The sequence below is a fragment of the Dendronephthya gigantea genome, unplaced genomic scaffold, assembly GCF_004324835.1.
Source record: "Dendronephthya gigantea isolate DGI-Jeju-01 unplaced genomic scaffold, DenGig_1.0 000010F, whole genome shotgun sequence".
In the NCBI taxonomy this organism is placed as follows: Eukaryota; Metazoa; Cnidaria; class Anthozoa; order Malacalcyonacea; family Nephtheidae; genus Dendronephthya; species Dendronephthya gigantea.
Window position 1 is genome coordinate 2,817,135 of NW_021163020.1, and position 15,363 is coordinate 2,832,497.

General features: G+C 36.2%; 1 protein-coding gene across 2 annotated transcripts; it reads left to right on the forward strand.

The window, feature by feature from the left end:
* The first annotated feature begins 5,264 nt into the window (after positions 1-5,264).
* LOC114518026 lies at positions 5,265-15,338 on the forward strand. 2 transcript variants are annotated; one of them, XM_028537914.1, is made up of 8 exons: positions 5,265-5,621; positions 11,573-11,817; positions 12,035-12,136; positions 12,602-12,736; positions 13,263-13,691; positions 13,889-14,008; positions 14,327-14,426; positions 14,642-15,338. In XM_028537914.1, exons 1-7 carry the CDS (start codon positions 5,509-5,511, stop codon positions 14,404-14,406), a joined length of 1,224 nt encoding a protein of 407 aa, XP_028393715.1. In that variant the 5' UTR covers positions 5,265-5,508; the 3' UTR covers positions 14,407-14,426; positions 14,642-15,338. The 2 variants fall into 2 exon arrangements, with proteins under 2 accessions (XP_028393715.1, XP_028393716.1); XM_028537915.1 differs by lacking the exon at positions 13,889-14,008.
* Positions 15,339-15,363: the final 25 nt, after the last annotated feature.

Consider the following 15,363-nt stretch of genomic DNA (forward strand, 5'->3'; position numbering starts at 1 on the left):
TTTAATAACCGACGTTTTAGATTCAATAGCCTTATCAGTTTTCATATCCTCAGAAATTAAACAAGCGAAGTTCTCTCTAAAGGGAGTCACCTCTTAAGAGTATGCAGAAGGAAATGAAACTTATATTGGTCCATTGTTCACCAAGAGAAACCGGCCCAAACCTATATCCACCTCTTAACACCTGAAAATCTATCATTTCTAAACTGTTCAGCTACATCGAGACATTGACGTTACCCCCTTATGTTACGTTGCATGTGAAAAACTATAGCATATTCACGCCATCAAGTAATCTCGCACGTCCTGTTTCAAAATTAGATCAGTATAAAATGCATGGGAAGACAATTCTACCGTCATATGAGTAAGAAATTAACCATGGTTACATGAGACGAAAGGATCAATCACGCATGAGATGGGACAAAACTATTTTCTACAACACAAACTAGCTGAAGTTTCTTTGGCCGAAAAATAGCAAAATCCTTGTAATCATGGATAAACTTACATCTACCGAAAGCCCGCGAAACGGATCAGGAAACCGAAATCGTAGGTTTTATGGCGGGAGGTTTCCTTATGTCCTTCTAAGTATTATACTTTCAGTATTTTTGAGGTACAACTGAACTTATCCAGAGGAAGCACTGTACTTACTTGAGAGAGAATAATTAGTTCTAATGACTTCATTACCATCCTATAAAAGACAAGAGTTTCCGAGAACCATAATGGCAGCGATCTGAAAAACAAAAGATGATGAAAACGTTATTTTTAATGTTCAAAGAACTCTTTGGAGAGTCTCTCTGGTCCAACATCATCACCTTGGATGTTGACTGTTCAGGTGACTTTTAATTAATTGAGTTGAGCTTATTCCTACAGCGGTCGTATTTATCTATAGGTAGTTAACTGTATAATATTGTTCCAGTGAAGAAGTGTCAGGCGGAAATCAATCATTTAAAACAAAAATTTATGCATGCCCTCTTTCTTTTCACTGAAGCCTGTTTCTCACTATAGGCGGAATTTTGCGCGCGGAGCGAAATTTTTTATTGTCTGCACGCAGAATTAATGTGAGAAAAACAAAGATTATGGAAAGAAAATAAAAACAGGCTTTAGTCACATTTTTAATGTGTTTTAGCTTCCTACTGAAAAACATTTCATGGCTATTAGTCTTTCTACTAAATTAACTCTAACTCTGTACTAAAGTACGAATGAACCATTGCTAACTCACAAAGTACTTCCCTTTCTATTGTAATGCGCCTATATCAATATTAATAATAATAATACTATACATATAGATCGAGTCATCGAGTATCTGAAGGCATATTAATATACGTTGTTTCAATATTAATTGATATATTAATTATATTCCCATTGTGTTTCCTGAATAAATACTTCTTCAAATCTTAGGTTCAAAAACAAAGTAATTTCTAACGTACGTTCACGAAAACGAGGCCAATGGAGAAAGGTAGAATAAACTGTACAAGGTCTATTAAGGCTGTTTTCTACCGTCACGTAAACACACGTAAAAGTTTAAAATCATTGAGATGATACGTATGAAATCAACGATTGAATAGATGCATAGAGTTGGATTTTGTTGATGATTTGCTGAGTTTTTTGGCATGAAATTAACTATACAACAACTTAGAAAGTTTTAAGCTTTTGCGTGCGTGTACGTCACGTGCAAAAAACGCGATAGTGGAAAGCAGCTTATAGGTGTAAGCATGCATATCCGGAATCTGAATGGATGTATACAGAATTGTGCCAACTATTATTACAACTAGGAAATTACGAAGACACAATATCGTCTCCTTTCTGTATTTATGAATGCATGTGACTATATCACGGACACGTGAATGAGAAAATCCTAAGATCGGTTGGCACCGACAAATGGGCGTGTATATAAGCAAGGCTGGTTTGAGTGGGATTTCGTCTTGTTAAATTACTATTGGTTTAAACTGCGGAACACGCCACGAAAACGTAATCAACACGACTAGCCCACTATTCCCGAGCACAAGCCCTGCATAGATGTATAATCTCTATGTTGCTCGTATAATCTGTAGTAAGCGATGAAAAATATCACAGAAAGAGGCGAAACCTTTGGTGGTCGTGCCTTTCTGTATCTTAATGCACAATGTACCTGACAATATGACCACGGAGCAGCATGGCAGCAAACATTATCGCATCAAATGTGGTATAGACAAAAACACTTCTGACAGGCGTCGGTTGTATAAAAGACTAGTTAACTTTTAACTGTAGTTAAGGACAGAATTGGCCGATCAGAGTTGTGTATTTCTGAGTTAACTAGGATTTAACTATATATGCAAAGTAGTTAAATATATTAAAGATAACTCTCCTGAAGAAAGAACTTAGGTCGAAACTCATGTAAGAAGCGTTTTCGTCCATTTTAGGCAGTTCTTATACGGTGAAGGAAATTAGGTTAAGGAAGTAAAATTTTACGAATAATGGTACTCGGCATGCCGAGAGACGCCAAAGACAAAGACAGTTCTAACACAGTTAATTAATCAGATTTAGAGCCCAAGGTAAATAATCGACGCTCTTGGAAATTCCGCGTTCATTTCAGAATTCCCATGCAGAAGACGACGTTGACTTCGAAAGTTTACCACGAGATTGATCCTCTCTCAATACACGGAAAGTTCGGGTATTAAACATTCGGTCCATTTTAAATGCGATGGTTAGAAACTACATTAAATCTTCCTCATCTGACTAATTCATAAAAATATCCACCGACAAGAATGTGTCATGTTGAATTTAACATAACAATAAGTTAAATTCTATTTCGTATTGTGGATTGTTTTCTTTAAATTCTCTCGTTCTGCCGCCTGTGGGGAAGAAGAAAAGGTCGCGAAGCCGAAAAAATGCCTTATCCTTTTAATTAACAAAAAGCAGCAAGACAAACACATTTTAAAAGCTTCCTTGTATTGTACTCCAACGCGCAGATTCAGGAGGAAAATGTGATATAGATCATAAGGGAAGTTACATACAACTTTAGGTCGGACTATAGATATATAGACCCGGGCTGTCGCCTTCGTGGGTGTTAATTCACATTAGATGGGATGGTTTTCCGACTGTCAAATGATTTGCAAATGATTATCAAATGATTCTGACACTGTGGTCTCTTCCTGAATCAACACGGAATGATTCGTACTAGGAAAGTTCAGATTTGAAAGAGCATTTATATATTTTAGTGTATACATAGAGAAAGTTAGTTTGGTTAACCCGCTTTCTTCTCTTTTATATTAAAGAGCAATATATAGAAAATGCATGCAGGAACCTCTACTTAAAGAGATAGGAAACTTTTTCCGGCCTGACTTGACTCACATGCAAGCAGTGAACAGAACAAACTGAGGTACTCAAATGTCCTTCACTGATTTAGTCACCACTTGCTCCTTTATAGTCGTGCACATGCATAGGCTCGACTGTATATATCAATCCTTGCGAAAGCGAAGAAACAAAGATTCTCTTTTCCAGCCACAAAATAAAACAAGCAATTATATAATAAGTCGTTTTATGCATGGAACTGGCGTAAGCACCAGCTAGCCTATATATTACTCAATTTATACCATAGCAAGCTATATAACGCACACAAGCTAGTGTATAAATAAAAGGAATAATTTGAGGCACTATGTACGTGATATGCAGCGTACAGTCAAAACAACAACTTAAGCCCCATTTACACTACACTCGATTTATTGGCACGGCACGACTAAAATGGGTACCCGTGCCCACTTCATCCGTGCCCGGCCTTTGTTTTGGTAGTCTGAGCACTAGTAAAATTGAGCACGGGTACCCATTTTAGCCGTGCCGTGCCAATAAATCGAGTGTAGTGTAAATGGGGCTTTAGTGAGATTTTCACAATAAAGAAAATGCATGTTCATGATCTATATACGTGTCAAGCATAACTGCATCCATTAGGTCAATTCAGGGAAAGTACGAAACATAAAACTGATAAAACTAATCCATATGACTAAAACACATAGTCACAGAGATATATGATCTAAAACCTACTCAGTAGTCAATTTCCAAAAAAACACACCATATTTATATAGCCCACACACATGCATATAGCCCACATGTATCACTAACAAAATTACAGTGGGTTTTGTACAAAAACATGTACATTAACATCTTCAAAGCTCACATCTGTAAGGCCTCACATAATACATATTCCATGGTAGATTTACGTGTATAATATTTTTTACAACATGGCTATAGTGACGATGGTTACACTCGGAGGTACTTCAATAGACAATGAAACTTCGACAGACAAAGATAAGAGATATAGAATTACCATGGTAAATTTGCTCTTTAAAAAACACTGAGTCAATTTTACTAATAGCATTCAAAATCACCTCGATCTTAAATGTATTGTAAACTCTGTTTACAGGCGCGGTATTGTATAGTTCAAATTGCGTAGGAAATTAATCAATTATATAAGTATTTTATATTGTTAATAAAATCATGGCGAAGTTGCCAAAGCGACCGTAGGATACAATAAATCCTTTGGCCCCCATTTCCACCAAAGAATTATAAAAAGCTAAAGCTCTCATCATTCATCAAGCCGTTGTAGAAACACGTCACGTCTTAGCATTTAAAAGGATTCTTTTAAAAGGCTTGGCATTCGAGCTGACGTTTTTGACGCCCACGAGCAATGAATAAGCGGAATTGACGACAAATCGCTGCTTAAAAATAATCTTTCTCCCAGTTTTTTTTATGATTTGGACGGGAAGTTCGAGAAGAATTGACATACAGGCACAATAGCACGCACTGCTCAAAAATTAAAACCTCTTGAGAAAGTTAAGAAACCGAAAACCCCCGAGAATAAACAGGGGGGGTGGGGTTCGCTCGGGGTCGAGGGTTGCTCGCTGTTGTCACTGTAGACTTCACAATCCCACACGATGTCGGATTAATCTTAATCTAATCTTAATCCTAGTAGGTAAAATAAGATCCTCCCCTAGGACTAAAAGCTCCAGGTTTTATATATCCTTCAATTTAAAACTGATTCCATATATTTACCAATTTCCATGAATGACATTTTTGGGCAGCCCAGACGGCATTAATATAGATCCCCGGAAAAATTGAATATCGTTTTTGGTCGGGTGCTCAACTCAAAGCGAATTACTACAGATAAACATGCACGTATCCTAGGTAAGGTCACAGGATTAACCCCAACCTATATCACACCTAAACACCCACACACTTCATAAATAACCAACTCCCCCCCGTCTCCCTATTCGGCTAAAATGGATATGATTAAAGGCACTTCAAACGTCAAAGCGGATGTGAAATAATGCGACCAAATGTTAAATGTCATTGTGATCAGATCGCGTTAGACTCAAGACCGAACTCTCTCTACTCGCGACGCTAACCAGCATCGAGAGTACGATACTGACCGTAGGTTGTAACTACGTTACTTGGCTCTGTGTTAGCAACAAATTAAGTGCTAAACATACGCGACAGCTGGCGAGCGTACAAGGCATATTACATACAAGGTAGACACGTACAATGAGGGGTTTTCTTCTACAAACAGTTTTTTCGCTCGTTCTCCTGTCATTTCACCGTCATGGAAACGCTACGAGATATCTTCCCTCGATCGTCTGGGATCACTACAATCCTATGTAAGTATATATTAGCTGCTACAACTTTGGCCCGATCGTACACGGATATAAGCGCTCTGACTGTCACAAAATTGCCGCTTTTGAAACAGCAAAAGCCTGTATGATACAACAATGTAATTTTTCGTTGTATTTACTAAAACTACAAGTAAAACAGTTAAAAGCACCTCCGTTCCAGCTAAAAGCACCTCCGTTTTGAGCACTTGAATTCTTCTCAGATATCGCTCTAGCGACAAAACATTATCTACGCGGGAATTCTTTCTTAAATTAACTTTTTTTTCATTTTCTTTTCGACGCTATATATTAAATAATTCTCCCCCAAAACGTATGCTTTAAGAGAATGCGAGAGTGATAATTTCCTTCACTTTTGAATCTTATTCGATATATATAATCTTGTATATACAATTTGAGCAAACGTTTATATGATACAATGTCATGCAGGGCACTTGTATGCAGATACATACGTCGTTTAACATGTTCAAATAAGACTCTTTTGCTTGAAATATTAAAAAAAATTGCTTAGTTCGGTATTCGTCACTCAAAAACCAGCTACGTTTTTTCCGGCTCGAATTTGTAATTATATAATATAATATAAAACCTGTTTCTGCACGAAGTTCAAGACAATAACTTGTAAACACAATTTCCTTTGCGGTGAAATACGTTTAAATTGCTTAAGCAATATAAAATGGTCTTTGCTAAGTTAAAGAAGGCTGAGATTATCGAATTGTTTGCGAAACGAATAAAGTAAAATAACAAGGCTGCCTTATCGCAAGCTATTCGTTTGAGCATGCATTTTAGATATAATATATAATATGTATAAGTTGTGAATACATGTTTTTGTTATGTCGCCAGGTTCTATATATAGTATCTTATATAGCCTTGAGCCAACCAATTTCGGTATTAAAATCACTGTATATTTTGGTTGAGATAAGTATCAACCCCAAAGCCATGATTTTGGTTGACGGAATATTTATGGAGAAGAAGTCCTGATGTGTTAACGCAAGCAACTTAAGAATTGAAATGGGTTTTTTAACGTCGCGAATACCGGCACCAGTAGTGAGAATAACATGCTGTAGCGTTTATATGGAAATTGTAAAGTGCATTTTCAATAGATTCCACTTGTCTCAATATGAAGAAGAAATTGGCAAGAGTGTTGGATTACAGCAGGAACAGTTTACAAAAATTTTAGCTAATATACATCAGAATAGCGTCTAAGCAGGCATGGGAAGCTCAGAGACAATGCAACCGTACTCGGCTATTCAAATTTTTGCAAAATACGTTTCATAAATACCTCTTTAAATTTATCTTGTAGCCAGTCAACCATTTAAATTTATGCTTAAAAAACAACAATTTAACCAGTATATACATACAATATCCCAATATCAAATTATTTTTCAGTAGCCGCGAAAAGCTATAGAGTATAATTTTATCTTCGTTTATATCCCTACATTAATCGTTTGTGCAACAAACAAGAACTATATACTAATATATTTTATGTGCCAAAATGATGTTAAATAATACGATTTAATATATTCATCAGTTCTGAATCGTTCCCTATAGAGCCATAGGATCACTAAGGATTGTATATACTAACTAACTTTTACTGGATGGCTGAAAAACCGCAGCTCTTTCAGGCAATATATGTACCTGCAGTGAAACACGATTAAATTCTGTCTAGAAACGACCTGCTGTTTTCTACTAATCGGTGCTCAAGGAAGTAAATACAGCATACAGACTCACTAGAGTCATCGAAACTCAATACATATACGTCGAAAACTAGGAAACGGATCCGTTTACACTTTTGAAGGAGCGTCGCAGATTAAATAACCAGTCCTAAATTTCGTTTCACATTTTTAAAGCTAGGCATGTCAAGTGCAGTTGAACTCAACGATAAGATTTCTATCTTCGCTTATCTGAACGGAAGATGTGTATAATTGCGTCCGCCGCATCAGCAAATTAAGCCAAAAAACAAGACCGTTATTTATACCAGCTAAAATAATTTGTCGAATATAACGCTGTGAAACTTGCAGCCATTTCATGCAGTACAACGTATTTTCTATTGTAAAATCTTAAAGTATATTTTACGATTGCAGTTATTATCAAAACTATCAATATTTTCAGTAGGACATCATAAAAATTGAGCTTCAATCTAATTTTGAATTGTTCTAGAAAACGAATTGAACTTATATGGTTCTGCGATTAGCAGAGTCAGAGACTGTATTAAACAAAAGCACTAAATGTATGAAACTTTGAAGCCTTTTTTCCCCCCCGTTTACTGAGTTGAGATAATATTTAAACGTGGTTGCATGTAGCGGGGTTTCAACCTCTGCGTGGTTGCATGTTGCAATATTAGTCCTGGAGACTGAAGTAAAACCATGCAACCGCGATAGCTCCAAGAACAAGTGCATGGCTGCATGCTTTATCACGGAGAAAATAAAATCTTTGACCTTTGGCTTTGGTTAGCAAGCCAATACTTGATGACTTGTCCCAGAGATTAAGTGCACTCTCCCATGTTTCCAAAAGCACCTAGCACCTCCCGAAATATACTCAGTATATCGTGTGATGTATACCCTTTAAGGTGAAGCCCCGAGGGATATAATCCGACGAATATAACTGTCTTGTGCATGCGTTATAAAATGACTTGAAAAACATAGCAATATTATTGACGTTTGAAAGTGGAGGCTCTTGGCGTTAAGCATTCGGCCTTGATTCGCGACAATTTAACTGCGGAAAAGAGAATATACCGAAAGGAAGTTTAAGCAACTAGACCTATATGATTTCAATCCAAGTAAAAAGATATTTTCCTCACAAGGACACATTCAGCACAGGACCCTCGATTCAGCACTTGACCAACCAAAACAATAACATAATGTTTATCTAAGAAAGTTTGCATAAGCCCTGAAATGTTAACATTGCTTTAACAGAGTTGACAAGCATGAAGAGGTCTTTCCTGCCTTGAGTAAACCAGTGAAGTATTACAATAATATTGCAGTTGATTTCTCTGCACGTTTTTGGAAGATAGCTAAAAGAGGTCTATGTATCATCAATACTTAACTAAATATTTTTGTTCCACTATTTTTTGCATCCAAGACCTAAGTAGGGCTTCAGATGCATCTGCCTTTTTTGCATAAGTGTTTGAATACAAGTTGATTTGGATCTTCAAATCAAGTAACCAAGCAAAAAGTGACATAATATACAATATTGAGTCATCCAAGCAGGGTTGCAGCTTATATTTTCATTATATTTTGAATGAATAAATTCATGTTTATCACCTTCACATGATATGACAAATGACAAACAAATTAAATGTTAATGAATTAAGTACAATATCCCGTACTGAAGATTTAATCTATAGATCAAACATATTAGACCAATATCTGTCAAGAGTTGACTGCTCATATATGGAAATTGAATAACTGGGATAAAGTTTCCTTAGTGTACTAAATGATCTTCTCCAATATTCACAGTAAATTCTTTTTAAAAACACTTAACATTTAGATTGGTGTTTCATGGCTGGACAGAACTTATCATAAAACACAAGTATTAAAAGACTTGCACCAGACAATCTGACTCAGAATACGCCTAATGTTAGACACTCATAAGTAGAATTGTGCAGTAGAAAAAGTAGGTTTAACGGTGTAGCCATGAACCTATATGGTATATTCCTAACTAATTTACTATAAAACAGAGAAAGTATGGCAGCTGATAGCTTTGTTGCCAGCTGATAAGTACCATCTGATAATGGTACCAATTTTGTTAGAATTGTACCAATCTGTTGGCTTTGGTACCAATCTGATTCTTGTGACACCAATCAATGCTGTTTTAGGCAACAATAAAAGCCAGCAATTTCAATATTTAGAGAAGCACTGAACTCAGGCCATCATGCAAAGGAAATTAACTTTCAGACTGGCATAAAAAACTCAGAGGGAATGTGGGTTCGTCAACATTGCTGAAATTCAGACCATACTCATGAGATTAAATTTTGGGATACGAATTTCACAATTTCCTCCGAATTGGTGAAATGTTTAGGATATCAAATTGGACCAGCAATTGCTAGAAATGGGATATCTTTAATACGGGAAATCATAGATCCTTTCCTAATTTAGCAATTTCCTCAAAACTTCAAGCCACATTTTCATATTTTACTGATAGAAATATACCGAAATTGTCCATAAAATATTTATGTGCTTGAAAACACGTGTTTTTTAAAGTAACAAAGTTTAAAGTCCCAATACTTAAACAGCAAACTTCAAACCGATTTAAATAACAAAATATATGAAAGTTGATTCAAATACAGTAAGGATTACCTTTTAAGTTATTTCCGCTTCATTTTGTATTCTGTTCGACACGAAAGAGACAGTGATTTGGGCAAAATATAAAAAAATAAATGAACAAAATATTCGAATTTCAACACAATTTGTTGTTGTGCTGCCATTTAGTAAAAGGTACTTTTCCTTTCAAAAAGAGGTAAGAATAGGAACGTAAAGCGAACACATGGGGTTTTTTGCAGGTTGTTATATATTGAACGATATTTCTCATTCAACGATTTTCACATCGTCCAGAGACAAAAAAACGGGATCTTAAGGCTAGAGTTGAGATACTTAAGTATAAGCCATTTAAATTGAAATGGTTAGGCAGATATTTAACCACATCATTTAGCCGGAGGAAGTGATGTCAACAAAGGCATATCAGCAAGCCAGTTTTGGCCTGCTAAGCAATATCATATCATCAATAAAGGCTAAAGGCCCTTGGAAGGTTGAAACCATTAAAGTCGTTTATGTGATAGAGTACACATTCAACGGCACGTTTTATCTTTACATGGTTTAATTGCTCCACTCAGAAGTAAATTGTGATATTCCATTATAGATCAAATCACTTGGCGTGCATTAGGAACGTCGTTATATTTCGATGACATTTTAAATGAAAACATCTTATTAGTCGAAAGTAGCAAACATTCAAGAATTTTGCTACCTTCATAACTTCATGTTCTAACTTCTAATGATGAATTAAGTCTGTACAAATACATGAAAACCACATAGAAGGATACACTTTCAGCAGCAGGAATTGCGTGTGCTGTGTGTGATCAAAAATGCTTAAATTATGTAATTAAAGGTCAATTTTGCGCACTCTATGGTGGTACCTTCAGGATAAAAACTAATGATGTTTAAAAATATTGACGGCACATGATAATCAAACCATTTTGCCAATAATTCTAGGGCCAGAGAAACTCTGTTGTTCTCCATTAAAGAAAACCCCTATTTCTTTCATGCACTCAGTGGGGTCATTAGAGACAAGAATCTCTTTCAATCAAGTGTATTACAGCATACATCTTTGTCAGATTGTCCTGTTATTTTCCGATGATTTTTATTTTCAAAGACTAAACCTTTATGATTGAATATAGTACGTCAGCATGTTAGATATTTTGGCCATTTTTAAGTGAAAGACACGTTGCGTGCAAAAGGCAATATATCGAATAATAAATCGCTTCAACCCTTGACTGAAAAGGCATCGTCTTAGCAATTGGCATATACTTGTAACAAATAACTATCAGCTCTGACTAGTGGCTATTATTTTTGACAGCTACATTTTTCACATGTCAGGCCACACTTGTCATGAAGAATTCGCTACTAAAAACAGTTCATTGTCATCAGTGTCATGGTATTGCTTAAAATAGCAAAAATTGCCCATGTTTACCGAACAAGTTTATTTCACCCCGCCTAATTTCCGTTTGCGTTTTTTCGTAATGTTTAAACGGAAAAGGTATTTTCAACAAGTGAGTCTTTCTCGCGGGAGACAGGGGGGGGGACTGCGTCTTTCTCGTGGGAGACAGGGGGGGGACTGCCAACTGCTTCAGAAAATATCACAAGGGAAGGATACAAGGAATTATACTGTGTTAGACTAGTGAAATTACCCTATTTAAACAAACATTCATTATTTTCAAATCAATGATTCAGGTTGGCTTGCAAGTGTAATTGGTTCAACTTCGCTCGCTTCGAGATTTACGATCGATTCGACTTCGTGTGTCCAACTCTGCAACTCAGCGTTGGGTTGCTGGACAGCCAATCAAGACCGAAAGCTCATATGAATTACCATATACTCATGAGAAAATGGAAAGGTGGAACAGATTACGAAGGCTTAAATGAACTAAAGAGAAACATGACGAGTGGAGAATTTTGTAATCCAAGTCACAAAGAAACACGTAAGAGAGTTAATGCAACGTTCAAAATTATAAATAAAACCACAGATATGTCAAATACAATGGAAATTCTGAATGACCACTCTCAAAGTGCATGAAATGAAATGGCAGAATGGCTATCTATTTACCAGTCTTATTCGAAGATTGAGTTTAAATCAACGCTCTCGCGTCTTTGCTTTGTAAAACGATTTTATATTTTTTTCTGACCGTTATTGTTTAGAAAAATTATACACGTGCAAAAATGGTGATGACAATCAAGGTTACACTGTAAGATTTGCCAGGGACAACGATTTCTACAAAGGAGACTTGGTCGTCTTTTTTAGTGAGTAATCATTGTAATGTGTAATTGTTTCATTTCTTCGGAATCAATTTTTACTAACTCACATGAGTCACATCGTTGCAATTTCAACCGTTTTAATACCGACTCGTCACTCATCCACTTCAAGAGGAATGGACCATTCCCCTATTAAACTAAATCCTGAACTAGGAAAAATCGTCGGTTCTGAGGTATACAGCTGGAAAGAGCATCTCAAGATTAATAATATGGGAAGGTTTGGTTGCGAAACTGTTAAACGGTGGTAACGCTATTTCGAACGTATTCTAACACTTTATAATATTTCGCCACAAAACTTTCCAATTTTACTAATTTTGGGATACTCTTTCCAGCTGTACTGATGAAAATTCCTCATTTTAAATTCAATTTAATACGGGAATTGTCCATTGATTTCACCCAATATTCTTGCATTTAATGATTTTAATCTGATCAATTATTGTTAATGTTGTACAGACAATGAGGCTGACGGTCTAGTTTCTGATCTCACTTCAAATGACAAGCGCTGTGCTATGGCCTTCGTTGTGAATGTGACGTGGGGTGCTCCCGTCAACTATGATTTCAGTTACGGAAAAAATTTAGACGGTAAAAGTAAGTAAATGTTGGTACTATTCGTCTAACTTCACTAAATCGATAATTTTAGCAATTACAGTCCAGTTCAATGCTGTGGTGACGGAACAATTTTTTTTTGGAGGGGGAATTAGAAAATAGTTCATTGTTTTGCCTGACCGGCCAAAGAATGAATAAGAAATTGTTAACTTTGCCAAAAAGAGATACGAATGTAGCCTATATAGTCTATACTTTCTGTTTGAGCCAGCGAAATATTCCATTCAAAATTTGTTACTTGTTTGTATTAAAATTCTTCATGAATTTTTGGGGAATAAGCCCCTCCTACTAACTTCTGGAGGGTATGGTCATCCTCGCCACCTGTTCCGCTTCTCCTGGTTCAAAGTAATGATTGTTCAAGGTTAAAATAACGCAGACAAGACCATGGTTACGAAGTTGATGAATTCAGAAACACCTCTGATAATTCTATATTAGCGACGTGTTCCATAACGTTGCGAAGATTTAGGTAATTGCCCAACCCGTCTGACCATGATTTATCGCTGCTTTGCAGGGAAGGGATGCAACCACATCAACATGACATGTTCTTCGTGTGATTCAACACCAGAATGGAGCTTCTCTACGTCCTCTACGCCCTCTACGCAGGCTGGGAGCACAACTGCAAATTCAAGTGCAAAACCAACAGGAAATATAACAACAGCAACAACAACAACAAAAACAACAACAACAAAAGCTACTACGTCTACAACGAAACCAACCGTAGGTTGCAACAATTCCCTGGGCTGCAAATCGACGACAGCAGATGGACAAATTAATAATGCATCAAGTAGTGGCCGACACGATCCTGATAATTGCAAGAAATGGGATCACTTTATATATGGTTGTCTTGGTGGATTCGCAGCGGCAACGTTCCTAAATATTCTCGCTGCAATAATATATTGCCGGTGTCATGGACGCCTGAAAATTAAACAAAAAACAAAAAGTGAGTAGCTATTGTTGTTTGCTCGAGAGATCACTTCTATATAACACTATCTATAGAAAGAATTACGGCTGGTTTGAAACTTACGTTGTTTTAAGAACATATAACCTCAACTGGCTAGAATCTTCGATTCTTGAGTTGTCAATTCAGTCAGTCAGTGAAAGCCGAAGGAAACTTAATTAGCTCACTTACTTTTTTAGCACATTCTGCTTGTGAATATAAGAATTCGAACGGTAATGTTCCAAGCGTTATTCTGAACAACAATCTGGGAGAAGATAAGGAGGCAAAACCTCTTCCAGAGAAAACCTCTTTTTCCGGAAGTAAGACAACGTCAATCATATTGTTAGGAAATTTTTTGTGGGTTCAACAAATTTTTCCCCAACATATTCAAGTGAGGACAAACAGTTGAGTCTCTTCTGAATCGCTGGTCTTCTCGGGTTTTAACTGTTATCTCATCGAAATGCTTGAGTTTTATTTGGAGTTTTATTCGTAGGAATTTCTTCTTATACTGAACAATATAATGTCCCCTGATGAAAAAAGCTGCGTAGAACTGATAGGAGAATTGATACAGACAGTAAATCATTGTTTACTGTTTAGTGGCAACTGATAACGGAACTAAACGTTGCTGTATTTATTAGCAATTTCAGATCAACTCGGAATCAATAATATTGGTTTTCATGGCACTATGAAACGGGACAGTACCACGAGTCCAGCTTGAAAAAGATCATTTTCAAAATGGTAGGTCAACTTTTATTGACCAATTGTCGCCAGCAGGCTAATTGTCGTAACCGATCGAAGCGGTTTAATAATCATGGCTAGTTGGCTACAAAGTGAGGCCAAGAGCTTATCTCTTCCCACTCTTTTGCATTCTGTTTCACATCTCACCACTTTCTATTCCCTATCTTCGATTTGTCACTTCGATTTCTAATTCCAGTACTTTTACATTTTTCTAGACAAAGTCACAGAGAGACAAATGCAAATGATTCCACTGGCACTATACACAGCTTATGGGTCGAATTTCGATTAACACTTGTCAATTCGTATCAATTAATTTATAAAAAATCACATTGCGGGTGAATATTCAATAATATCCTTCAATTAACAATCTTAAATGTCGCGAATAGTAGTTATACAACTGTAAATAACACAAGTGAATAGTAAATAGAGATTACCATTTACCAGTAGAAACTGTTAGATAGAATAAATTCAATACCACTGGCATAAAGGTGCCGGCCTCTGAATGGGGCTTTAATCCCACTTTGTTGAACATCCTAAGTTCATTATCCACTGTTCCACATATCCCATTATACCCTATACTGTCCCCTCACAGAATGTTCTCAGATATTTTAAGTTGCACTTATGCCGTTATGCAGATTACGCCGAGTACGTCATCATAAGATCGTTTGAATTACACATAACATTGACACAAATAATATAAAGAAAAGTTAAACACTGAAGTACGTATTAGTTATCAGTGGACTTATAGAAACGTTGAATAACACGTGACCAACTAACAATCACGTCAGATTGAACAAATTTAAATTAGATATTTCACCACAACGATATTAATGTATAATATAAAATTTGTATGTATTTGTATAGATTTATATCTGTAAAATTTGCAAAATTCACTATTGTAAAATGAAGTTAAAGCGAATTGATTTTTTTCTTTTGT